This window comes from Mauremys reevesii, linkage group 2, assembly GCF_016161935.1.
Source record: "Mauremys reevesii isolate NIE-2019 linkage group 2, ASM1616193v1, whole genome shotgun sequence".
In the NCBI taxonomy this organism is placed as follows: domain Eukaryota; kingdom Metazoa; phylum Chordata; order Testudines; family Geoemydidae; genus Mauremys; species Mauremys reevesii.
The window spans coordinates 144,866,467-144,892,332 of NC_052624.1; the positions used below are offsets into that span (position 1 = coordinate 144,866,467).

General features: G+C 46.0%; 1 protein-coding gene across 1 annotated transcript; it reads left to right on the forward strand.

Moving 5' to 3' along the window:
• CKAP2L (cytoskeleton associated protein 2 like) lies at positions 1-25,517 on the forward strand. The gene is made up of 9 exons (XM_039521496.1): positions 1-31; positions 1,303-1,369; positions 7,918-7,984; positions 11,685-12,991; positions 15,112-15,313; positions 17,618-17,773; positions 18,785-18,848; positions 23,538-23,733; positions 24,382-25,517. Exons 1-9 carry the CDS (start codon positions 1-3, stop codon positions 24,596-24,598), a joined length of 2,307 nt encoding a protein of 768 aa, XP_039377430.1. The 3' UTR covers positions 24,599-25,517.
• Positions 25,518-25,866: the final 349 nt, after the last annotated feature.

Here is a 25,866-nt window from a genome sequence, read left to right on the forward strand (position 1 = left end):
ATGGGGCGCGCGAGGGCCACGGCCGCCCAGGGTGAGTGCGGGTGGGGGGCACGGGAGGCCGGAGCCCCTCCCTCCTCGGGGTCCTGCGCAGGCGGCCCCCGCCTCTCGTGGCCGCGGTGTTGTGCCCCCGCCCCGCTCCTCTGGGAGAGGGGCCCGGCTCTGTGCGGGGGGCGGGTCGGGGGGCAATGGGGGGCGGGCTGGGGGGGGGAGCAGCGCTTCCCTTGGTGTGTACAGGACAGGGGGTCTCAGACTCAACTGACCACCAGGGCCACATGAGGACTAGTACACCGGCCGGAGGGCCACATTACTGACACCTCCCCACCCCCCACCCCTTCCCTGCCCCCATTCCAACCCCTTCCCCGAAATCCCCACCCCAGCTCCGCCCCCTCCCTGCCCCAGCGGGTGCAGGGGGTGTGTGGTGTGTGGCAGGGGCTCAGGGCAGGGGGTTGGCCTGCAGCAGGGGTCGGGGTGCTGGCCCCACATGCCCAGGGTCCCTCAGCTGCCAACACTGCTGCTGCCTGGCATCCTGGTGGGCCCGGGGTCTCTCCAGGCTATGGGATCCCGGTGTGGGGCCAGCAGCTGGGATGCCTAGTTCCCTGGGGTAAACTTAACCATGTAACCGATAGAATTTTAATCGGTTACACAGTTACTGTTTTTACACGTTACTTATATCCCTAGTTTGTACTGACTTTGCTAGTGTTTTTTATGTAGCCTGTTGTAAAACTAAGCTAATAGCTAGATGAGTACTCCCTAGAAGACCTCATGTATCCCCATTGGGTACACATACCCCTGGTTGAGAACCACTGCTCTAGTCTAATGCCGCATTCTGTTTCTGCCTTGAATTCTCTTTATGCCAAAGGCCTGAGCACTGAACTGTTGTTGTTTTTTTGTTTTTGTTTTTTGCAATAAAAGCATTTGTGTGTGCTATGCTGGACTGTAATACCTTCCCCTGTATTCACAGTCAGGCACCCAGACTGCTGCACTAGGGCATTCTTTCCAGAATGGTCTTGCCTCTTTATTTTATGGGGCTCAAATTAAGGGTGTCTCTGTTTCCTTGTATTTTGCCCCATCTGTCCGTCTGTATCACCTATTGTCTCTAGTCTTATAGTAGGTTGTAAATTCTTTGGGTCACCTAGTGCAGTCAGCAGAGAAGGGAGCCCAAGAGATTTGTTTTAGGGTAAAATAATTTAATTTAAATGTGAATTAAAACAAATCAGCCACTCTCATTAATATGTTAGAAATATTAAGTCCTATGGTTTTTTTTAAAAATGTATATTAGACTTTACTGTGATCTCATTGCAGAAGAGCGGCAGAAGAAGCTTCAGGAGTATTTAGCAACTAAAGGAAAGCTGAAGTGTCCAAATACAAAGTGAGTTTAAACAAATTTCTAATTGAATCCTGTCTTGCTTGCTAAAAAATTCTCAGTTAATGATTAGCCGAGAATTTCTGTTTCCCTGTGCTTAGCTGCCCCTATAATGACAAGAGGAACATATTTTAGTACCCTGGTTCTCAAGTTGTGGTCCCCACAGAGTTGCTGTCACAAAACAGAATCATCTCTTCTTAGTTATAGCCTCTTCAGGTATTTAATTGGACAAAAAGACACAAAAAAAGGGATATAGTTGACTCAAATTACACTGGTCAGAATATGTTTACTATAGTTAGACCTAAGATTACTGTAACTGAAAAGTTAATCACCCTGTGTATTTGACAAAAAAATCTTATGCATTGTCAGTTAGGCCCCAATCTTGGAGCAGGATTTCTGAGAACAGACTCTTATGCTCAAGCAGCAAAGAATCCTGTGGCACCTTATAGACTAACAGATGTTTGGGAGCATGAGCTTTCGTGGGTGAATACCCACTTTGTCGGATGCAAATAGTGGAAATTTCCAGGGGTAGGTATATATATGCAAGCAAGAAGCAAGCTAGAGATAACGAGGTTAGTTCAATCAGGGAGGATGAGGCCCTGTTCTAGCAGTTGAGGTGTGAAAACCAAGGGAGGAGAAACTGGTTTTGTAGTTGGCAAGCTACAAGGAAATCCTATTGGAGGACAGAGGCCGTGGTCAGTTTCCGTTGTTTCTGTGGGGGGTGTCTCACAGAAAAACATTTCATTTTTAAAAAATGAGGTTGTAAAGCCAGAAATTGGCAGATGGATTTGTGTGGGTGGGAGCAGATGTGGAACCTGAAATTGTTCTTAATTCACTTTTGTTTAATTGACTAGATTTCTAGTTGACTTTAAACTATATTCTGTGTAAGTGCTTTGTCTGTCTTTAATTGAAGTTTGTAAATTGCACAATGATTGCATTTTGTGGCTGATGCCAACATTAGAGAGGTAGTAAAAATATAGGGGAGCAGAATAGAGCAGGGGAATTTGCAGGTGATATGGGGAGATTTGGTGCTAATAAATTTGAAGTCATGCTCCCAAGGAGAGGAAGCAAATAGCTCAGATAGTGTGAGGTGATAGAGGAGAGGCATTAGAGACTTTCTGATCTTGACTCTTTAATTCTGAGCTAATATTCAGTGGACAAGGACTAGTACTATGGCAAAGGGGAGCCCTCTTTTAATAACACAAAAAAACAAAAAAACTTTATATGTTTGTGGGGTGATGAGGAATAAGGGCTGGGAGCCAGGGTTAGAAAACTGGGGCTCCATGCCCTTCAAATAATGGCCAGATTGAATCCATATGTCGCCTATGGTAGTGCAGGGCCTCAAGAGGGCTACATGTCTTGGCGGTTTCGAAAGATCAGAAATACAGTTTAGTAGGGAGGGGAGAAAATCCATAATCTTTCAGTCACTTAGTCAGTGTACAGTTATGATCATATATATATATTCTCTATCTAGGCCCTTGTATCTCACTATCCAAGTAGTAGCTGAGCACCTTACTAAGCAAAAATTAGTCTCTATAGAAATTCCTGTTGAGCTGCTAATCTTTATTAACATTGCACTGCAGTTTGTCATGCTGTCTGGAATGGCTCCCGACCCAGAGTCCCTGCCTGGTGGTGTGTTCTATAATTAGATTTCACCAAGCCAGTAACAACTGTGAACTCCTGGATCACTATACGAGTCTTCTTATGGAATCACAAACAGTCCCCTTAGGGCAGGAGTGGGGAACCTTTTTTCTATTGGGAGCCACTGACCCACAGAAAAATCAGTCGTGGGCCACACACAGCCCCGTTCGGGGAGGAGGGCCCTCAGGGCTTCCCCCTAGGCTCCAGGGTGGGGCCAGAAATTAGGGATTTAGAGATTGGGCTGGGATTGGGGTGCAGGCTCTGGGAGGGGGTTGGGGTCTGGGAGGGGGCTCAGGGCTGGGGCAGGGGGTTCAGGGTGGGGATGCATTCTCTGGGAGTGGCTTGAGGTGTAGGAGGGGGTGAGGGGTGTGGGCTCCGGCTGGGCGCCGCTTACCTCAGGTGGCAGCGCAGCAGACTCCCCTCCCTGCCCTAGCCCCGCGCCACTCCTGGAAGCGGCCATGATGTGGCCAAGCGGCTCTGTATGGTGCGGGCGGGGGTAGGCGCACATAGACTCGGAGCTTCCCTGATCACCCCTGCACCTAGAAGGGACCGCAGGGACAGTTGTCTGACAGGCCTGGCACCCTAGCTTCCCCCCGCAGTGGGGCAAGCCAGCACTCACAGGTCCAGCCCGGTGGGGGGGGCACTGAGGCTCAGGGCTTCCAGCTAGCAGTGCAGAGACTTGCTGCGGGCCAGATGAAATTAAGTAGGGGGCTGGATTCGCCCTGTGGACTGGAGGTTCCCACCCCGGCCTTATAGTATGTCTACATTGACAAGTTTTTACGCCAAAAGTTATACCACTTTTATTAAAGTGCTTTAATTAAAAGCACTGTTACGTGTCCACACTAGCTTCTTGTGTTGCTGGAGCAGCTGTGGTAGCTATTCCACTATGCAACTGGCCGTAGGGTGCTTTGGGAAGGGTTTGCAATGCTTCATTGGAGCAGGTACAGCCTCACATGATGTAGGTTTCTCAATCCCATTGCCAGCTGCTTTTCAACTGAAGTGTGGTGGGGGGAGATGTGTGACTGCGAGTGTGGAGGTGGGGTGGGGGAGGAGGAGACACAATGTGTGTTGTGGGAGAGTGTCGGCATGCTGTCTCATAAATTCAAACAGCTGCTGGAAGTAACCAGTCCTGAGACACGGAGAGGGGGAGACCCCAACCTCGGCCCCCGCTCCCTCCATGGCTCTGCACAGCACAGTCTCTCTCACTGTCACACACACATGCCTGCCTGCCTCTGTTCCTATTGTGGGAGATAGCAGGAGCATTCCTCGTTAATGATTTACTTTATGTCTCAGAGCAGCACAGCAGCCCAGGCTGTCAGAACATCAGAAAGGAGCTTTGAAAGGGGAAGGATGCATGCCTGCAGGGCTGCTGAGTTCAAAACAATGAGCAGAGTGGTCACTGCAGGCATTGTGGGACACTTCCGGAGGCCAATTGCAGTGATAAAAGCAATCAAGGCGTTCATACTGGCACTACTGCATTAAAGCCTCAGCGCAAAAAGCCTTATGACTATTGTCAGTGGTGGTTTTATTACAGAGCTGCAACTAAGGAGTTTTGGCGCAAAAAGTGACCTGTCAGTATGGATGCCACTGTTGTTTCAGCACAAAAAGCTGACTTTTAGCACAAAACTTGCAAGTGTAGACCAGGCCTTAGACTCTCCAGTGTATCTTGCCATCCAGACAAAATTGGACTTTGTGATAAAATGGTTATTTACACCAAAAATCACATCACATTTAGGTTGCTTCCAGTCCCAAGAGACTAGTCACTTACCCTAAATCAACTGGTACTCTATATCATACACCCAAGACAACACTGGTAGTCAATTCTATAGTAAACTAAGTTTTATTAGCTAAGAAAAGGAAATAAGAGTTATTCAGAGGTTAAAGCAGGTAAAATATATGGACAGATAAGTCACAGTTTGTAATTCCAAATGGTGGCAGTGATGTAATAAACTGCCAGTTTCCCAAAAGTCTTTTCAGGGTAATCAGATTGTCTCTGGGGATTTCTGCTTTGCGTCTGGTACACTTCCCTGTAATAGTTCAAACAATGAAGAGTCTTTCCTTGAATCCATACTTATAGCTTCTTCTAACAGAAAACAAGCTGACAGTGTCAGTATCCACGTGGGCTTTTCCTTTGACAGAGAGCGAGGAATGCATTTTAGGTCTTTGACCTCAGTCATCTCACACAATGACCACTTGCTTTGAAATTAGTACTTTTTTGCTAAAGTTCTTCATTTGCATTTCACAAGTTGTCCTTGTCCTTTGATGGGTTATTTTGTTACAGAGATATACACAATGTAAATGTTTGCTACTATATTAGAACGGGATACAGATAAGTGAAAACAATGCAAGTAACGTCCCATTAGTCCTGATGAAGTTTAAACACCAAATACAGTCTCATACTGTGATGGGTTCCCTGGGGTGCAACCTGGAACTGGGGTACCGCTGAGCCCTCTGGATTACCAACCTGGGCTCACTCTCACACTATGATGTTGTCACAAACTGCAAACCTCTGCACTTAACAGATCATCAAGCGGCTGGTGCTCAGTGGTCACCCTTTCAAAATCTTCAGCAAGACGGCTGTTCTTTAACAGAGAATATGTGCTGTGGTTTAAACCGGTGGAGCTGAGGAACAAGTGGGGCCACAAAGGACACATCACAGAGCTGCTAGGGAGTCATGATCACATGAAGTGTTGTTTTGATGGGCAGCTGAAATCCCAGGACATGGTGATGCTGAATCTGTACAAGCGCGTCTTCCCTAAATGGACTTATGACCCGCATGTGCCAGAGCCGGTACTGTGGGTGAGAAACGAACAGCAGGAGTGGAGATGGAATAACCTTCCACGCTTAGATGGCTGCTGTGGTTCGCACCTCCTGCACCCCACATGGGTGCTTGGCTGTTCCAAGCCTTATGAGAAGTAGGGAGAACTGCCCTGGACTTGCTGTGCCTTTCCTGGGGTTTGTGTCCAGCATTCACGCTGGCTGCTGCAGCATTAGATTTGGCTCACAACTGCCTATGCCCTGGCTTCCAATGTCAGTTTATTTCAATGATAAATATCTTCACTTCAGTTAATATTAAAAAAAAAAAAATCCATAGGCAGGGACACACCCAGCTGTGATACATGAATGCTTTTGCTAACCACTCATGAACCAACAATAAAGAGGCTCCAGCCAATTCCCCACAGCTCCCCAGTCTAGGACCCCAGAACTGTACCATCCTGCCCTGGTCAGAAGCCTGACCAGTGTACGTTTATAACCCTCTCCACCCATTCCCTCAGTGTGGAGAGGACATGCACCAGCTCTTGTTCCTGAACAGATTTCCCAAGCACTTTGTGCCAAAACACACAGTTTTAAGTAAAATATAAAACAGATTTATTACCTACAGAAATATTTAAATCAAGCATTGTCTCACCCTGATGGTATAGTTCCTTCATACCAGGGGTGGGATTCCTCTTTTCAGCCTCGGCCCGCCTCCCCAGTTCAGTCTTTGTTCTACAGATGTGTTTCCAGGTGTTGAGTTGTGAGGGGAGTGAGGACAAGCAATGATGTCACTTGCCCCTTTTATAGCTTCTCCCAGCTTGCTGGAAAGATCCTTTGCTATGATGTGAGGCAAGCAGTCTCCAGAGGTGCTATCTCTGAGAAGTCTCCATTGTATATGGTTCCTGGGATAGTCTTTGTGAGTATGTATTCCCTTTAATGGGCCATTAGCACACTTGGCTCCTCTACTGTTGTACCTGAAAGGCTGGATGTGGGTGTTTCCAACTTCACAACAGTTTTCAGTAACACACACATAGCAAAACTCCATAACTCCACGTACAATGATAGCACGTACAGTTCCACAGGATATTAATGTTCAACAGATTAAGACTTTTAAAATGATACCTTACAAGGAATGCTTTGTACAAAACATATCATAATCATATCACAATGGTAAATATGGAGGTGTCAGGGTGTTGCTTTAGGGTACAGTGTCACACATACATTTAACAATCACTTTGATCAATACCAGGCCTGCACAGCTCGTAAAGCGGCGAGGGCCATATTACTCCAAAGAAAATAGCTGAGGGCTGAAACCCACCGCCTAGCCCCCAAGTATAAAGCCTCATCGCCACTACCTGCCCACCCACCGTCTCAGTTCGTCATCCTCCCATGAAATAAGGGGAGGGGAAAAGGGGGACAGTTTGAAGGGATCTTCTGGGGCTATGAACTAAGCCAGGGAGGGGAAAGGGGGGCAGTTTGAAGGGATTCGATGTGACTGTCCAACACGCAAACACAGGGAGCCCGAGGGGGGCAGGGCGCAGGGTGATAAGTGCCGGGGAGGGGTAAGGTCCCTGGACCAGGGAAGGGGGCAGCAGTCAAGACAGGGCAGGTGCAACACACACACATATATGTATATATATGCAGGGATGCCCAGAGGGGAGGGGCAAGTGGGGCGATTTGCCCCAGGCCCCGCAGGGCCCCCACAAGAATGTTGGAGGCTCCACCCCACCTCTGCCTTCGCCTTCCCTCATCCCCTGGCGCCTCAGCGCGCCACCTCCAGGAGCAGCCCTGGACAACGCTACAGCAGCATCGCTCCAGTGGGGCCTGAGCTCCTCCCGCTCAGAGCTGCGTGGTAAGTGGGTAGGGCTGCGAGCTGCAGCCGAGCGGCAGGAGCTCACGCCCCGCTGGAGCCGGGCCGCTGCAGCGCTGTCCGGGGCTGCTCCTGGACCTGATAATACACAAGTGAATTGACCTGGGGCTCTGGCATAAGTTGGCACCTGGTCTGCCAGTGTCACACAGTTAACTAACTTGTTTCTGCTATTAAAAAGCTTCTCAAAAACTACTAACACTAAAACTGCTTTTGAATTGTTGCCTAATGTTTAATTCTTCATTCAACATCCTGTTTGGTTCACTGATATTTTGTTTGATTTCTATAGACCCTATTTAAAGGACCGGACCAATCAGCCAAATCCACAGTTACCACGACTTTCTAAATCAGGGCCTGTAAGTAGAAAAGACCTTTCTCTTATGATGATCTAGTTTTGTACTCTATGCTGGAATCAGCCCAGGCATGGTTAGGGGCTCTGTAGAAATACATAATAAGAGCCACACCATCAGGGGCTCATTCACCTGCACATCTACCAATGTGATATCTGCCAGCAATACCCCACTGCCATGTATATTGGCCAAACCGGACAGTCTCTATGCAAAAGAATAAATGGACACAAATCAGACATCAAGAATTGTAACATTCAAAAATCAGTAGGAAAACACTTCAGTCTCCCTGGACACTCAGTAACAGACTTAAAAGTGGCAATTCTTCAACAAAAAAACTTCAAAAACAGACTCCAACGTGAAACTGCAGAACTGGAATTAATTTGCAAACTGGACAACATCAGATTAGGCCTGAATAAAGACTGGGAGGGGCTGGGTCACTACAAAAAGTAATTTTCCCTCTGTTGTTACTCACACCTTCTTGTCAACTGTGGGGAAGGGGCGACGTCCATCTTGATGAATTGGCCTCATTAGCACTGACTTCCCCCTCCCCACTTGGTAAGGCAACTCCCATCTTTTCATGTGCTGTAATATATATATATACACTGGTATATTGGTAAGGAAGCCTCAGGTATTGTAAACATTGGTGTGCACACAGCCGGCTCTATAGAGAGCGGTTCTATTTTTGGTTAACCAAAGCCTACTGACCTCCAGAGGGTAGAGGCTTCATAAAAGAGCTCATAGAAACTTTAAGCTACAATTAATCATATCCAAAGTGTTCACTGAGAAATCAGGGGTTTACAAGCCTATAGGGCAAGGTAAAGCTGCTCGCTGAACGAGATCAGGGGTAGCAGGATAAGATAATTTAGGCTGTGTCACTCGCTGCAAGGGTTCAGGGGTGACAAAGGAAACTGTACACGTTAAAAATGTTTTAAAAAAGACAAGGGAGAACAGTCTCAGAGGGAGGAATGAAGTTTGAAGGAGCTCCAACCTCACCTTTTGTAAAAGAAATCACACCCTTTAAACAAATCCTTCAGAGGTATGGGCATAGTCCTTGGACTGAACAAGCCCTTGCAGATGCTTGCTCTATTTCGGATCTAGAGGATAGATTGGGCCAATATATCCTCATATGTAAACCCCCAAATGCAGCAAAAAGAGATGCTGCAGGGATCTGGCTGCTGTGGGAGGCTTGTAATGACAGCTACTTCCACCTAACAGCCTGCAAAGAGGAGAACTTAGTGTTTCTCGCTCTAATCCTGGGAAGGATTTTTATAGTTGGTGTATAAATCCTCGGTGGTAGTAGGCCGAGTGATACAGAGGGAGGCTTATTGTCTCTCCCTTTGGCCCAGAGAGGGTTAAGTTGCTCCTTCAGGAGTTAAAAAGGAAAAATTGCTCTTTCAAGAGTTGTAAGCTGCTCTTTTAGCAATTAGGGGATATAGTGCTTAATATTTATCAGTTTGGTTTTGTTGCGGTTGGTTGTTGCTCACAACTGTTGGGAAAAATGTTTAAAAAAACACTGTCTAAAGATATCCATAAAAAAACCCCAAAACAACAGATTGGCTAGGTACTTATTAATATATAAACCCTCAACTCCAATGAAAAAGGAAGCAGCCGCAGTTTGGCTTCTATGGAAAACCTGTAATAAGGTATTCCTTCAACTGGCTACATGTAAAAATGAAAAACTGCACCAAGATTTACAAGCCTCTGCTGCAAAAGCAGAGAAATAAAAATGGATGTAGTACCCAAACCCAGTTAGATGCCCTTAAGGTTGGGCACAGAGAGTTACAACATCGCTCTCAAATCTTACAACTGCAGTAACATCAGAAGGAGAAACATTTGAGACCCCAGAAGGGGCAGACTTTTGGGACCCCCTCTGGAGATTGGGAAGGGGGATATTTGGGTAGATTCCTCCTCCCAGGGCCAGAATGCCATTGGAACAGTAACAACAGTGCCTGCATTCTCCACCAAAATGTTATACCAATATAATAAAAACCAGCAGGATCTTATTAAGAGGGATAAGGCAAAGATGCCACATTTATTGTAAATATAATAATAAAGCAAAAGATAAAAGTAAACATTGTTTGACTACTTATTCCTATTACTACTTATTCCTTATATATATATATACATACACACATACATACATACGTACGTATGTATATATAGATATCTATCTCTCTCTCTCTCTCTCTATATATATATATATTCATTCACACAATCATTCATTCAAGTTCTGTAAAGGTGTTATAGTTACCAGCCTAGAAGTTGCTCATGCCAAGTTACTGGCTAGGTATTTTGGTCATGAGGATGGAGCCGATTCTCTGGTTCTGCTGCCAACCTCCAGGAGCATCAGGTGCATCTGACACAGACTCGGCTCCATCCTCATGACCAAGATACCTGGCCAGTAACTTGGCATGAGCAACTTCTAGGCTGGTAACTATAACATCTATACAGAACCTGAATGAATGATTGTGTGAATGAATATATATGTGTGTGTGTGTGTGTGTGTGTGTGTGTGTGTATAAGGAATAAGTAGTAATAGGAATAAGTAGTCAAACAATGTTGTTTACTTTTATCTTTTGCTTTATTATTATATTTACAATAAATGTGGCATCTTTGCCTTATCCCTCTTAATAAGATCCTGCTGGTTTTTATTATATTGGTATAACATGTATATACTTACTGTATTTTTCACTCCATGCATCTGATGAAGTGGGTTTTAGCCCATGAAAGCTTGTGCCCAAATAAATGTGTTAGTCTCTAAGGTGCCACAAGGACTCCCGGTTGTTTTTGCTGATACAGACTAACACGGCTACCACTGAAACCTAACACAATAAAATGGGTTCCTTGCCCGAAAGAGATTGGTGTCAATGGAGTGCTAACTAGCTTGGCATAAGAGGCAATTAAATACAAATCTTTTCTTACTAAATATATTAAAAATGCTGAAGACCTCTAGTCACTAAGCATTAAATTCAGACTTTGAAACATGCCCATATGCTTGATGTTTCAGCCACTACTAAAATAGAGTTATCTCTGGGGTGAAACACCAGCTGTCTACCAGGGCAACAACACTGCACAGAAGTTCAGAACTGAAAGTGTGTACTACATCCAAACAAAGCTAAACCACCTTACATTACTATTTTTAAATGTTTTTTGTTCTCCTTTGAGTGATTGTCAACATATATATTCCATTGTTGGTATGTGCATGCCTAGTGCACTTGAGATGGAAACTTTTGGTCAGCAGTACCCACCGGAATGGCGCATGTATGTATTGGGATAATACTCGTACAATGCATAAATCCCCAAGCTTTAAGAACTACCCTGTTTGCAAGGCTCTTGTGCCTCTTAATGATGTTGCCACACTCTGTGCCTCATTTGCTTAGAAGATGGGCACATCACAGGCTTCTCTAAGTGCACTCAGAAGTTGAGTGTCATCTCAGGATGCACCTTATGGAGAGGTCCATGCATGTGGCCTCTGATACAGAAAACTTTAGGACAGCTGTGTCCATTACTCTTTCATGTAGACAGCTACCACAGGGCTTCTGCGATTGAGAATGGGTGTGGAAAGAGGGCCGAAGTGATTGCAAACAAGAAAACTCTTTCTCAAATGTATATGAAGTATGAACTCCTGGTCTAATTTAGAATCTGGTGGTGGATGCTGTTCATTTCTCTTATTTTTAAAGCTGATGTTTATCTCCTCTCTCCTCAGATTGTCCAGTCCCAGAAGGATGTTCTCTCAAAAGTGTCGAAATGCATACCGAAGGATCGTGCACCTGCTGTCAAAAACACAAGGAGTGCACGTCATGCTCTTCAGCAGAGGTCCTCAAATGCCCCTGGGTTCCAGAGGCCAAAGAGTATACCTCCCAACCTTCTGGGAAAGAGTACAGGGCCACCTGCCAACCTTCTACCAAACAAAAGCCATTATGTGCAACCGAACAGGCTGGCATCATCATCTACCTGTCATCAGTTAAATCAAATACAAGAGACTGTGAAATCTGAAAATCCAGGGTCAGTCACCGATCAAAGGGCTGTAATGTTGACCCAGACTGGAAATGATCCCCAGTGTGGGGAGCACCACTCAGTAACTGAGAATTTGCAAGAAATGATAGACTGTGATAAAGTAAATCTTCCTAATAAAACCGTTCTAGAATCTTCTGAGAACAGGACAGAATCCGGACTGGACATCAAAGTACAATCTAGGACTGGTTTAAACAAGCCAGAGAGCAAAAGAGGTTTGGTTCACAGGCATACCTTGGGCACAGCTCCAAGGAACAATGTGGATCTGAAAGACAGAGTTACTGCCTGTCAGACCAGTAAGGAACTAATTTCGAATAAACTAGCAAAATCTCCACCTGGCTGTAAAGTCGTGTGTCCTCAAAGACCCAGCAGCAAAGCCCGGGGGTCAGTGCCTCCTTCCCAGATATTTACTGTTTCTAGTACTCGGCTATCCAAGAAATCAGGTGCAGAAAAACAGTGTCTACGTCCCAGTGTTGTGAGGCAAAGCACAGTGAAATTACAGGCAGTTGGAATGCTCGGTCTTGCAAGACAGCCCACACAAAAGCAATATGTGAAACACTCAAGAACATGTAAAACTCCTGGTGCTCTGGAAGTTGGAAGGTCCAAACAACAGGTTAGAGCTGGACAAGATCTGAAACTGACAAGGCCTCCCATAAATTCTCATGTCTCCAAGAGGCCCTCTGTGATGGAACCGAAAGCAAAATCAAAACCCATGTCAGAGAGACCCAATTCAAAAACAAGTGGCACAGCCAACTGGCAAATGAATGCAACAAAAGGGAAGCAGTGCATTAAAGACTTGAAGAAAGCTTCTCAGACTTGTGATACAAAATCCAAAAGCACTCTCCCCAGAAACTGTACTGCAAGCACATGCATGTCCAGAGACCAAGCCAGTGTTGGCATGCTTAGGAATATGAGAGAAACACCCAAGCGAGAGCTGTTAAGGGTAAAAGAGGTTCTGCATAATCAGGATCCCAAGACCCCAGCTGCTGAGAATCGCAAGTAAGTAACTTCCTTTCTGGTTCTCTCCTCTTTTCCCTCCAGCCTGTAACCCTGAACATGGCAGTTAACCTGTTTCCTCACCCCTTCACCAAGACAAGTTGTCTTCATGGAGAGACAGGAGGTAATGCCTCTTCAGAGTCAACCCACAAGACATGAGCTCCGGCCTCATGGTGGCAAGGGCTCTGCTTTACCTTTCTGCTGCCTCCCTCTCCATGAGGGGGTCAAATGCCCTGGCTGGGCCTGTATCTCCTCCCCTACTCCACTGGTGCAGTAGCTGTGTCTAATTCAGCTACTGATACCTCTTGAAGGAAGTATCTCTTCAAGGGAAAGTTTCACTTGTTCACCAAGATCCCAGTGTTCTTCCACCTCACAGATGGAAGCTTCCCACCAGATTGCGTCCAAAATTTGGATATGTATTAAACTGCAGTATTCTGTCAGTACCCTTCTAAACAACGCTGTGAATAAGAGATAAGGGCTCAGTATTTCCCATGCAACAAGCAATATCTAAAACATATGCAGGAAATGCAGCTCTTTGACTCGTATTCAGTGCATTGTTTGATGTGATCTGCTGAAAGCCGGCTAGGGTAAACCCTATTGTCTGGGATATGGACAGATCCGGTCTGGGGAAGTGAAATGTTTATTACCTAGTGCCAAGTAGACATGCTGCTAAGCTGTACCAAGATATCTGTAACATTTCAATAGGTGTTCTATTCCTTCAAAAATAGTTTACCAGATCTATTCAGCATTATGTCAACCTGAAAGGAGATGGAATATCTTCTTAAATTGACCTGGAAGTTCTGTTAGTAATAGTCTGTCCTTTTTAGTGGTTTGGGGCTACTGAGGTGTTCTACATTCTGACTGGTATTAATGTCCAGAGACTGAAAAAACACATGGATGAGAAATAGATGAGATTTCTAAGGCATGAGTCTGCCTCACCATCCAGGTTACAATCAAGCTCTGTCCTGTTTTTGACCAGAACATTTGAAAGGTAAAGGACCTTACTTTTTCCCTCTGTCCTGCAGACTACGCAAACAGACTGCTTCAAAAAGCAGTCATTTTGGGTGGTGGGCCCATTTTTTTACTAAAATCACTGCTCCTTGCCTCCAGAAAAACCCTACGACTTTGCTGCATATTGAATTACACTCTCTCATGCTCATTTCAAGCTGCTGTCTGGGCTCATTGGAAAGCACAGAATCTAAACCTTCTAATGTATTTGAAAGTACCTGAAAGATCTTATGAATTAACACATTTGGTCCTGAATATAATAATTTTAAACTGGATGGGTTTGCTTAGAGCTGCCCATTAGTAGGGCCTAAATCTGCCAGGTCATCATATCTTCTAGTCTCAGCTTCAAAAATGTACCTGAAGAAGCATGGAGACTGGGTCCTCCTGAAATTCAAGGGTAAGGAGAAGGGGAAGGGAGGCACTCTGGGCTCCTTTCTCCTCCCATCAGAGTGTTGTCTCTGGAACTCACTGGGTAGCTTCTTTCATATCAACCTGGCATGTAGGTCTCTGCTAAACTTGGAGCTCTTCCTGCCCTTTCTGCAATTCCCTTTCTCCTGTGCATATCTTACCCCTCCCCTCTACTTACCCCCAGCAAAAACAGTAAAGTGAAACTTGCTAGAATAGGGTCATTTTCACTTTGCAGTGGGCCTGAGAGTGCAGTGAGATTGTGCTAATGATGCACTTTCGATAGAAGGGGATTGTAAGTTCAGATGCAGCAAGACGGGTTCTCTGAAATTTCCCATAGCATAGGACAAGTGTTGAAGCATATGGCTTTGGTTTAATGCTGAATCAGCAGAAGGCTGTATTCAAAATGTAGTAACTTGTTTATAAATCAGTCGAGCACTGTAGCTACGGTCTGACTGGAAATGCCAGTGACCTCACCATATCATTGAGTAGGAAAGAAGAGGTGCAACTGACTCTTTAATTTTAAAGAAGACGGTTCTCTCCTAGCCTTCAATAGATCTTGGAATGTTTGTCATATCTATTAGCTCTTTTTGAGCAACACAGTGGACTCGACATATGACTAAAACAAAAGTCAGAGCTGTAGCCCAGAGGATAGATGAGAACTGGTAATCTGATGTTGATGGTCTAACAATCTCTTTGCCCTTTGATAGGAAGCAACTGGAGCAGTGGTTGGCATCCAAAGGGAAATCGTATAAACGTCCACCCATGACACTGCCTGCTAAAAAGCCAACCAAGGAGATGGTGAACCTGTCCTTCTGGAATGGCATGGAGGAGGAGGAGAAGAGAAAGCAGCTCTGCATGACGGACAAGATCAATGGCATGTTGGCAGAGTGTCTGGAACTTGCTGAGAAGGTGAGGACCGAGCAGGAGTGGCTTTAACAACCTGCTCCTCTTAATGTGTTTTGGGAGACTGTTAGGCAGAGGTACCTTGAGGCAACCCTAACTTGTAATACAGGGGCATGGTTTGTGAAGACTGTCTGCCCCAGCATGCAGCATTCTTTGTGCTCAGTGGCCTTACTGCTTGGATCTGGCCTGCCAGATGCTGCCACTGGATAACAGAATGGATCACTTGATAGTTGCCTTGTTCTATTCATTCCCTGTGAAGCATCTGGCATTGACCACTGTCGAAAGACAGGATACTAGGCTAGATGGACCATCAGTCTGGCCGTTCTTATAGTTCTTATCAAGCAGCCCCATTATACAGTGCCTCTGTAGTCAAGATGAGGACCATTGCAATTTGCTCTTTGACGCCTAAATTAGGTGTAGCCATCTGGGTTGGAGCAAACTGCCAGTACAGATCTAAGGCAAAACTGCAGTATCCATGATCTTGGAAGCAGTATTAGTGTCCATACTGAGCCAGTTTCTTTCCTACCAATGAAATATTAATGTGATACTTAAGAGTGGATGAAAATCTGTTGCTCAGCTTTCCTTGAAGGATTCCATAGCCCACTGCAGTAAGAGATACAATTGGGATACTGTGGAGATTTAAGTTACGCAGCAGAGCAGCACTGAAATCTGTGCTAAAATGGGGATTTTACATCATTAATAGATGACAAAATAATTGATACAAGTGTTACCCATGATTTAAAATATCTTGTCACAAATTTTTTCTTGCTGCTCGCAGTGCATTTGGTCCCAGAAACTTCCAAGTCCAGCATCATACCTTAACTTGTGTCTGAAGTTGTACATTCTTGAACAACCTTACTATTGTTGAATTTCATTGCTGGAAATGCCAAGTGACTTTACATGATTTGTATACGTATTTATATAGTCCCCATTACCACAGTATCAACTCAAAAACTAAATGTATCATCACAACACCCCTGTGATACATCTGTGACAATTTGGGGTTCAATCCAGACCAGGAAGGGATCGTGTCACTGCCTGCCCCGCAACCCTAGGTGCCTTAAATGTTATGCTGCTGTGGCTCACAGCTCCGACACCAACAGCCCACACACAATTGTGCAGGTCACATCCTGCCTTCCGCTGTCCAGTGACCAACATTCTCCCAGTCCCAAATTTCCCCAAAGCTGTCTCCCTGCAGTGTCCAGCCCTCTCCTGGAGCACTTGCAGAGGTTAAGTTTGTTGCTTCTTTTAAAGAGACAATACACTACAACTCGTTAATTTAACTGGGATTTGACAGACATTTCAATCGCTGGTTTATAGTAAAAGTAAAACAAGTTTATTTAACAAAAGGACATAGGATTAAGTGTTAGCAGGTATAAGGAATAAAGATAGAAAGGATTACAAACAATCGTAAAAATACGCTTTCTAATGATGTAAGACCTAATTTAACAAGCTACAGTCTTTGGTGAGGACTACCTTGAATGATCTTTCTTTTCCAGCAGTGGTTGACTAGCTCTTATTCAGAATCCCCACAAAGTCCAAGGTGCTTGTTTTCCTTGCCTCTTCAGGTGAAGGATAACTTGGGGATTCTCTGCCCTTTTCTCTATAGTCCAGTAAACCTTTGAAAAGTCTCTCTCTCAAACTTCAAGAGGCAGAAAGGTTTCCTGGGGGTGCAGTCTCCATCATCATCCCTCTCCCCCCCCCCCCCCCCAGGGCTTTGATTGCCTGGCATGCAAAAATGCTTTTCTTTGTCTTTTGTCACACCTTGCTTAATTTACATAGCAGACACATTCAAGCAGGCAGAACTGCATTCCCTTGTCTGGAAAATACCCGTTTATCAACTCCCCCATACCTGTCTGGTTTAAGTACATTTTAATCATAATTCCAGCACATCTGTATAATCCTTTGTGGGTTGATCATACATACAGCATTCAAGAGTATTAATGATTAGTAAGTTGTTAGTTTTTCAATGACATTTTTGGGGTATATATCCTGACAACAGTGTATTAGGTGTAGTGAGTATGTCAGGCCTAATGAGTTGTTGACACACAGCTGTGAACCACCAATAGGCCTCTGTCACATTATCCTCATTTTGCTGATGAGAAACTGAGGCACAGAGAAAGTGAATGATTTGCCCAAAGTCACCACAGTAAATATATGTCAGAACTGGGTATTTAACTGAGTTCCAGTCAGGTGCCTCAAATATAAGACCATCCTTCCTCACCTTGAGGGATGTTAACCGTTAACCTTGTCAGTGGTTTTCCTCCATTCTAACGTGCACCTCTCTTCCTGATATGGCTGTTTTTGCAGGGTTTTCCTTCAGAGGAGCTCTTCACCACACTGTCCAGTATCCCAGAGGCAGAGAAGTTTGCCAAGTTCTGGATCTGCAAGGCAAAACTGCTGGCTCGTAATGGCACCGTTGACATGACTGGGTTGTATGAAGCAGCGGTTTGTGCTGGTGCTGCGGTGAGTGATTGTTCCACAAACTTCTCATCGGAACTTCCTGTGAATTCACAAATGTCCCACCTAGTTCTGGTGGCCTCGACATCAGCACACCTCATTCAGATATTTCCTGTCCCAGGAGGCTGGGGAAAACAGCGATGGTGACCCATCCTCTCCAATAAGCTAAACAAATTTTCTGGAGCTCAATAGCCAGATTGGGCTAGAGGGTGTGTGTTTGTGGCTAAACATATTAGTTGAATGTCTCTTTAAAGCTGCTTATATGGGGGTGAATAGACATATATTGAAATGGCTACAGTCTAGCCCTAATTTTAGGTGAGGATGGTTGGTCAACTGTATAATCGTGTTCCTTTCACTCACCAAACACACAGGAGTTACTGAGACACCTGCTCCCCATCTCAGTGTAGGAAGGAGGGCAATGTTAAGTTTTCCTTTCAACCAGAGTTTGGAAGTTGCCATGGCTTGAAGGCAGCATAGTTTGGTGGGAGGGGCTGTGGGAGGAGTTATGGGCAGACTCTGCACAGCTGTCAATTTGCAGCCATAATATGTAGGTCTTTTATGCACTTGTACTATTTCTTGTCATATTCCATCTACTCAAGCCCAGCCCGTTTCCACCTGGTGTCCCTGCAGACGCTGGCTTGTAGCCCTCTCAGGAGCATGGGACGGTGGCAGTTAATCTTTATTTTAGAAAGTCTGACATTGAGGTGTGTGACAGGCTTCCCCAGAAGACAGGACCAAGTGTGGAGGGGGGTGGAATGTTTCTCTTCTTGCTGACAGCATCCTCTGCTTGCTTGTTCAAGAACAGACTTCAGTCTGCTTACAAATATTTCCCCTCCTCTTTATCATTGATTCACCTTGGTTTGGCTGCCTGGTGTGGGGAGATGAGTTTTGATTTAATGGAATAGTGAGTGCCAAACACGCTACACTCTTTGGGACCCAAAGTCTTAGTTTGGGTGCTCACATTTTCCTGAGTCAAGTGTGCTCTGACCTTAAAGTTCTCAATTGTTTTTCCTGCAGCCAATCCAGGAGCTGAGAGAAGTTGTTGTTGAGTTTTTGAAAAATACAGACAACGTATACCAAGGTAACACGTACCAAATGGAACTTAAGCTTTGACAAGGCTGGGCAAATGGTTAGCTGGGTGAAACTGGAAGAACGCATGAATGGGAAAAGGTCCTCTGAAGAGGGATGATGTTTCCTTAGGAGTGGAGGATAAGGGTCACAGCTTTCTGATCTGGCTGCCTAAATTTGGGCACCAAAGTGCTCTGACTTTCGTAGGCACTGAGCGACCCCCCTACCCCCTGAAAGCCAGGCTAGCTTGTTAAGTCTTGACAATGTAAGTCACGTAGGCACGGACTCCGTGGGTGCTCTATTGCCAGGGATCAGTAATTCCTAGGCAGCCCCGCCCCCACCAACCAGTTAGTAGACAGCTGCGTTAATCACCTATGAGCTGTTCAACTTTTGTAGCTCCTGGGCTTGCTGCAGCAGAGGCTGACCCAACCCTGCTTCAGCCCTCGGGGGGAGGGAGGGCTCCTCCAGCAGCCTCAGGGAGCTGCTCCTGCCAGGGTTAGGAGTGGGCGAGAGGGGAGTGCAGGGCTCCCTCTGCTCAGCAGAAGCCCAGCCTGATCAGCAGCGGTGAGACCATGCTCACCTGGGTCGCCCTGCCTCCTACCTAGATCTCCTGGCTAAGCTCCAGCTCCTAGCCAGCTCCAGCTGCAGGCAGCACTAGGTGAGTCCTGTTTCAGGCAGAGGGAGCCTGGCTGGAGTTGGGGTGCTGCAGTGTCAGGTGAGGGGGAGGGGAGTCCACCATGGGCGCAGTTTGGGGGTGGGGGAGCCTGCAGAGTCACTGCCACTGCCTTCCCTCATTTCTGCCAGTGCTGAGCTGCTCTGCTCTGCCTAGGTGGGGAAGTGTCTGTCCTCAGGGGTGTCATTTAGGGGGAGGAACTGTCCTGGCCCCCCCAAGATAGTAAAAATCTGGGGGCAGATTTGTCTCTCTCATCCTCCCTTGCACCCATGCATTCTTTATCCAAAATACTCATTTGGCACTGAAGTTAAATAGGTGTTAACAAAATCAGACAAAACAGTTTTTCAAAATGTGTTTTTAAAATCCCTTCCCCTCTCCTTTGCTCAATTTTCTGTCTTTTGACTCTTGTGAATATCATTTCACTGGTTCTCCTGGTATCATAGGCTTTGTCTGGACTAGCATTTGTCCGTCTTTTGTAATTGATTAGCATTTACAGTCAGATTGCCAACTGCTTGTTAAGTATCAGGACATGCCTCAGGCAAACCACAAAACTTTGTGCCCCAAAACAAACATTTGTGGAGAACCTCAGTTTTCAACACAATTAGCATTTAGGATCAATTAGCTCAAATTATAACAGGACCACCAACTCTAGTCTAGACAAAGCCAAAGCATGAGTCCCCTCGGCTAGGCAGGACCTGGATCTTTAACATAAAAGGAGGCAACATAAATGTATTTTCCCTCCCCAAAACAAACATGCAAACAAAAAAAAAACCACCTAGGCCCCCAAATCTTCATGCCTTCTTTACACATCGGAAGAAAAACAAACGAAGGCACAGTCTCAGTTATTGCCCTTTTACAGATCACCTTTAAAAATGAAATTAGCCTTTGCAATCCTAATTCCCCGAAATCAGGGTAACTGCTGACTTTGTGGGGCTGAAAGACTGGATCTGGGTCTGAAAATTTCTCCCTTTCCACCGTTGTAAGTACATATAGAACAGAGTGCTGGGAGCATGACAGAATAGGTTAGGGTAAGAGAAAGCTGATTAAGGGAAATTGGCCCTCAAAAAAAATCTTGTCTTTGAAAATTGCCACCGGGCTGGTTTAGTAGTCAAGATTTTTGTGGTTGTTTAAGTGAGATACAGTCCCACTAAAATAATCATGTAACATTCACATTTTACACTTCTTATAACTTTTGATTTTTTTACACGTACTTAGGGCTCAGACTATGGCTCTGGTCCTGATATTACACTCTCAGGATCAATTGTGGATAATTTCCACCACCCATTTCCATTTTGGGGAAGCAATAATTAAAAAGCTATTCAGGGACTGGGGTAGAATTTACGGTGCAAATTTAGGTCATTTGATCAAGAGGTTCCCAATATGTGTCCTCCCTCTGCATTATGAGCTTCTTTTTCAAAATACTCTAAATTCCTCATGCACAATGAGATTATCTAAGATATTGGTATGCCACAACAGGGACAATGGTGCAAGTTTGGAATAATTTGGGTCAGGCGTTCCTCAGATACTGTCACCCCCAATAAGAAAACTTACAATATTCCAGTTGCTCTAAAACTGACATGCATAGTGAGATTATCTTGAACAATGGTATTCCACAACTGAAACTGAGGTAGAGGGGAACTCACCACCCAAAGCTACTGCATTAGACTATTCATCTCTTTGGCACATCCTAATTCATCTGAGCACACCCCACTGAATGGGCCATTCCACGCATACAACAGCACTCCTGTACTGCAGAGAGCTGTGCAGAGCCCCTTCCTTTACACTAGCTCCCTGAAGTAGGGAAGCTCCTGGAGGTCCCTGCTATTCTTTTTGCTGCTTTCAGCTGGTGGATGTGTTCCTCACAGCCCATCAGTTACCATCCTCCTTTCTTCCCATGGCCCTTCCAGCCCTACCGGGGGAATGGTGGGGCCAGGAGGAGGGCAGAGCTGGTAGCAGATCATTCCCCTCCCATAGGTGCCCTCCAGTCATACCCCTCACTAACACCTCTTCCTCAAGAAACAAGGGAAATTAACTGCCCAGAAACATGGTTAATACAGGTCTTGTTTACACTACAGTGCCTTTGCCAGTATAGCTCTGCCAGCTAGACTCACTCCTGCTTAGTACCCTCTTCAACTCAAGAAATGTGTTTCAGATTCCTGCTGGCACTGCCAGTCTGATGTGCCTTCTCTCGCTTGTCAGATTGGGTTTATATCTGCTGGTGAACCACAGGGCCTCATTAGACTGCTTCCCAGGCTGGTGAACCAACTGTGGTTCATTCATTTTATATCAGTGTAGCTCCATTGATTTCATTGGGATTGCTCCTGATTTACATTGCTACAGGTGAGCAGAGAATCAGGCATAGGCACCAGCTCCGTGGATGCTCCAGGGGTCAACACCCATGGAAAAAAATAATGGGGGTGGTCAACATCTGCCAGCCACAGCTGTGCAGCTGGGCCGCTGTTCGGCAGCTGCATGGGGCCTCGGGTGGGGGGAGAAGGCGAAGTGCGGGGAGTAAGAGGTGGAATGAGGGCGGGGCCTTGGTGGAATGAGGGCAGGGATAGGAAGAGTGGGAGTGCGGGTGGGACCTCAAGGGAGGGGGTGGAGTGGGGCAGGGCTTTGGGGTGGAGTGGAAGTGGAGCGCCCACCTGGAAAAATAAGTCAGTTCCTATGGAAGGCAAGGGGATAGAAACTAACAATACAGTCTATTGAATACAATGCTCCCTTAAGCCTGACCATGCAACATGTACTTGCATATGGGGCTGGAATAAGCCCTATGTGGAAGGGTAAAGGATGCAAGATCAGGCGTTACAGGGCAGGACAGCAAAGATTTCAGCTTTTCTCCACCTATGGGCAGCAGAAAGATATGCCTGGGAATCCTGGACTTGTACATTTAGTTTCCTGTGATGGTTAAGAGATGAAGTGCAGGTTTCTCAATGCAATGGGGGAGAGAAGCAGTGACGACCATTATCAAGAAGCTAAGAAAAGATAATACCTCTTGTCCCACCCCACCCTCAAGCCTCTGCTGGTCTTCTAATCAAACAGCCAGCCCCAGCAGTATATCTGGTATCTCAGCACCCACTTTCTAATCTGCTCATCCTTCTGAGGGACATGAATGTGCTTAGTGCTCATAACTGAATGAGTCACTAACTGAAAATGCTCCGTAAAGGTGACTTGCCAAGGAAAAATAGAGGTCTGTCTTTTTGCTGCTTTGAGATAAAGAAGGCCTCAGGTCTTTAAATATTTTTCATGCTTGTTTGTTATCTTAGTATCAGGACCATCAAACCTGTTTTTTCTGGAGGTCTCAGATGTGAGTTAAGAGCTTTCCAATCGTGGGGCAGTGTTGCTAAATCTTAATAGAGAACTCTTTTCTCCCATTTGTTTTTAGGTTGTTTGGGTTAAATAGAGGTTACAGTTGGAATAAAATTCCATTTCCCCTCTCAGCTAATCAGCTGTCACTTCCTTGGTGTTTGCTATAATACATCAATTTCTCCAAAGATCCATAGTGCTTTCCAGTGTAGAGAAGATACATACTGTATAGATGTCATGGCCAGAAAGGGCCATTGTGATCCAGGCAGGAGATTATCACCCTCTGATTTCACTGTCAAGTCCAATAATTTGTGGTTGCATTACAACATATCTCTGTAGAAAAATATTTCCAATCTGGATTTAAAGACTCAAGTGCTGATGAATTTATCCCATCCCTTGGAAAGCAGTTCTGGGGGTTAATTTCCATCCCTGTTAAACGTATGCTTTTTTCCCAGGGTGAATTTTTCAGAAATTGGCTTCTTGGTATTTCTAAAAACAGAAAAACCTTCCTTAGCGGTGCCTCACTCCATCACAGAGAAGGACCCACGGCCAGTTCTCTTCTTTTGCAAGTCACTGTTTGCGATAACAGATTGAAAACTGGCTTCTTCCAAAGTGTTGCATTACCGTAACCCTACTCGAGCTTGAAGCTTCCTTCCTTCCCTCTTTAAGCCAAGTTGCGGCCACAAAACTTGGAATTGACATGCCCTTTTTCTTCCTCTCCAGGGGTCTCTGCACGCCCTTCTGCTGAAGTCAGCTCTCATATAGTGGAGGATGCAGCTGAACAGCCAGTGCTTCAGGGGCCCAGAACTCCTTGCCCTGGCACGAGAGAGCAGGTTGTGGCAACTCCACAGTCCAGTTTAAGGTTCTTGACTAGCAAGCCAGGCTCCTTGGTCAAGTTACAAGTTGTCCCAGTGCCCAGGTAAGAACCTGTAACCTGCAGTTCAAGCTGCTCTTATCCCTGCTGTTGTATATTGTTTCTCACTTCCAGTGATCAAACCTTTCTACCTGTTGCCATCAGCCATCATGTCACTAGCCAAGAGATCTGCCATGCCTCTGCCATCAGTGTGTGGGGTCATGGGGCGGGTGTTTGGCTTCCTGTCTTGCTCCTGAGCTTTGCAGAGCATTGGTCCTGCAGTGTCTTGATTATGGCTGCAACTACATCAGCCCTGAGGTCTTGCTTGCTTGCTTGTTTCTAGGTCACTAAAATGTGGGGAAGACCGTAACAGGATGATGGACAGGGGTGGGCAGAGTGGCCACCAGCACAATGAGCCCTGCAGAGCTGTGGTAGCCATGATTAGTGATTTTTTTTTAAGGGGGAGACTGATCTGAAGGAAGCCTCAGTGAAAGGATCCATGTTGTAGCCTTTCAGATGGGCGTGGGCCTTTCGTTGTGGGTAGGGGAAATCCCAGCCTGGATGGTAGGAATCTAGTAGCTCCCCAAACCTCTCCTGCTTTATAGTGCTGTGTCTTTGTCCAGGGTCTACGTGTAGGAGACCAGACCAGGGCAATGGGATTCTTCAACCAGCCAAGCTTCAGCTAAGTGGCTCTTTCTCTTCTACTCTTTGCAGAACGAAGGGACTGTCTGATATGCAAGACTTGAAATTCTTAACCCCAGTGCGGCGTTCTCTGCGGATAGAGCATGCCATATCCTGTTACCCAGAGATGCTGAGGGAACATGACACCGTAGTGTCTTCCCTTGATGAAATATTGGCCATGGAGGATATGAGCCAGGTTGTGTTTCGTAAAAATGAGGCCCTGCTGGAAGAGGAGGAGCTGGAGCTTTAGGCTGGTGGTGTCCACAAGCTTCATGGCCTTCTGTTATGGTTTCCTCTGCCTGACTAAAGGGGAGGCCTGTAAATATACTGGGGAAAATGTGTAATTGCCTTTCTACAGTGTCACTACTCTTAATAAATGTATATACCCTGTGACACAGTATAACCTAGTGCATTGCATGCTGGCCTGGGACACAAGGGAGCTGTTCTTGGCTCTACTCCTGGCCTGCTGGTTGACCTTGAACAAGTCACATCACCTATCTGTGCCTCAGATTCCCCATCTATAAAATGGGGGAGAATAATACCGACCTCCTTTGTAAAGTGCTGTGAGATCAACGGATGGAAGAGCACTATGTAAGGCCGAGGTGGTGGTACTGTGATGAACAAGCTAATGCTGAATCCTTTGAGCCATTCAGTAGCAGAATAGCAGGGTCCTGATGAGCCAAGAGGGGACACCAGAGCAAAGCAAAGACCTTGCAAAGAGGCCCTGGGCTCTAATCCCACCACATAGGCAGGGCTTCTCAGCACAACTAATGTTGGCACCTCCACTAGCCTTGCGCCTCTTAAAATGGTGCAGGAAAACTCTCAGGATTGACTGAGAGCAGCTGGTTTAGCTGCAGGACCTCCCACTGCCACAGCAGTGCAGTATTTCAGTGACCAGTGAGGAACTTCTTCCAAACTTGTGGTGACTAAGGCCTTGGCTACACTGGAGAGTTGCAGCACTGGTGGTGGCTTTATAGCGTTGTAACTCGCTCCCTGTCCACACTGGCAAGGTACATACAGCGCTGTATCTCCGCAGTTACAGCACTGGCTGTACTCCACGGCCACGAGAGGAATAAAGACTATAGCGCTGCTAATGCAGCACTGCCCCGCCAGTGTGGCCACCAAAAGCACTGTGATTGGCCTCCAGAAGTATTCGGCAGTATCCCAGAATGCCTGTTCTAGCCACTCTGCTCATCAGTTCGAACTCTACTGCCCTGGCCTCAGGTGACCAACCGTCAGACCTGCCCTTTAAATTCCCCAGGAATTTTAAAAATCCCCTTCCTGTTTGCTCAGCCAGGTGTGGAGTGCAATCAGTGAATCTTTCCAGGTGACCATGCCTCCACGCGCCAAACGAGCCCCAGCACGGAGCAATGGCGAGTTGCTGGACCTCATCAGTGTTTGGGGGGAGGAAGCTGTGCAGTCCCAGCTGCGCTCCAGCCATAGGAATTACGATACCTTTGGGCAGATATCAAGGTCCATGATGGAAAGCGGCCATGACCAGGACGCACTGCAGTGCAG

Excerpts from the sequence above, each read along its gene's own strand:
- CKAP2L (XM_039521496.1), top strand. The coding sequence starts at position 1 with ATGGGGCGCGCGAGGGCCACGGCCGCCCAGG. Across the intron at positions 32-1,302 it reads GAGGGCCACGGCCGCCCAGG|AAGAGCGGCAGAAGAAGCTT; the intron begins GTGAGTGCGGGT and ends ATCTCATTGCAG. Across the intron at positions 15,314-17,617 it reads GTCTGGAACTTGCTGAGAAG|GGTTTTCCTTCAGAGGAGCT; the intron begins GTGAGGACCGAG and ends CTGTTTTTGCAG.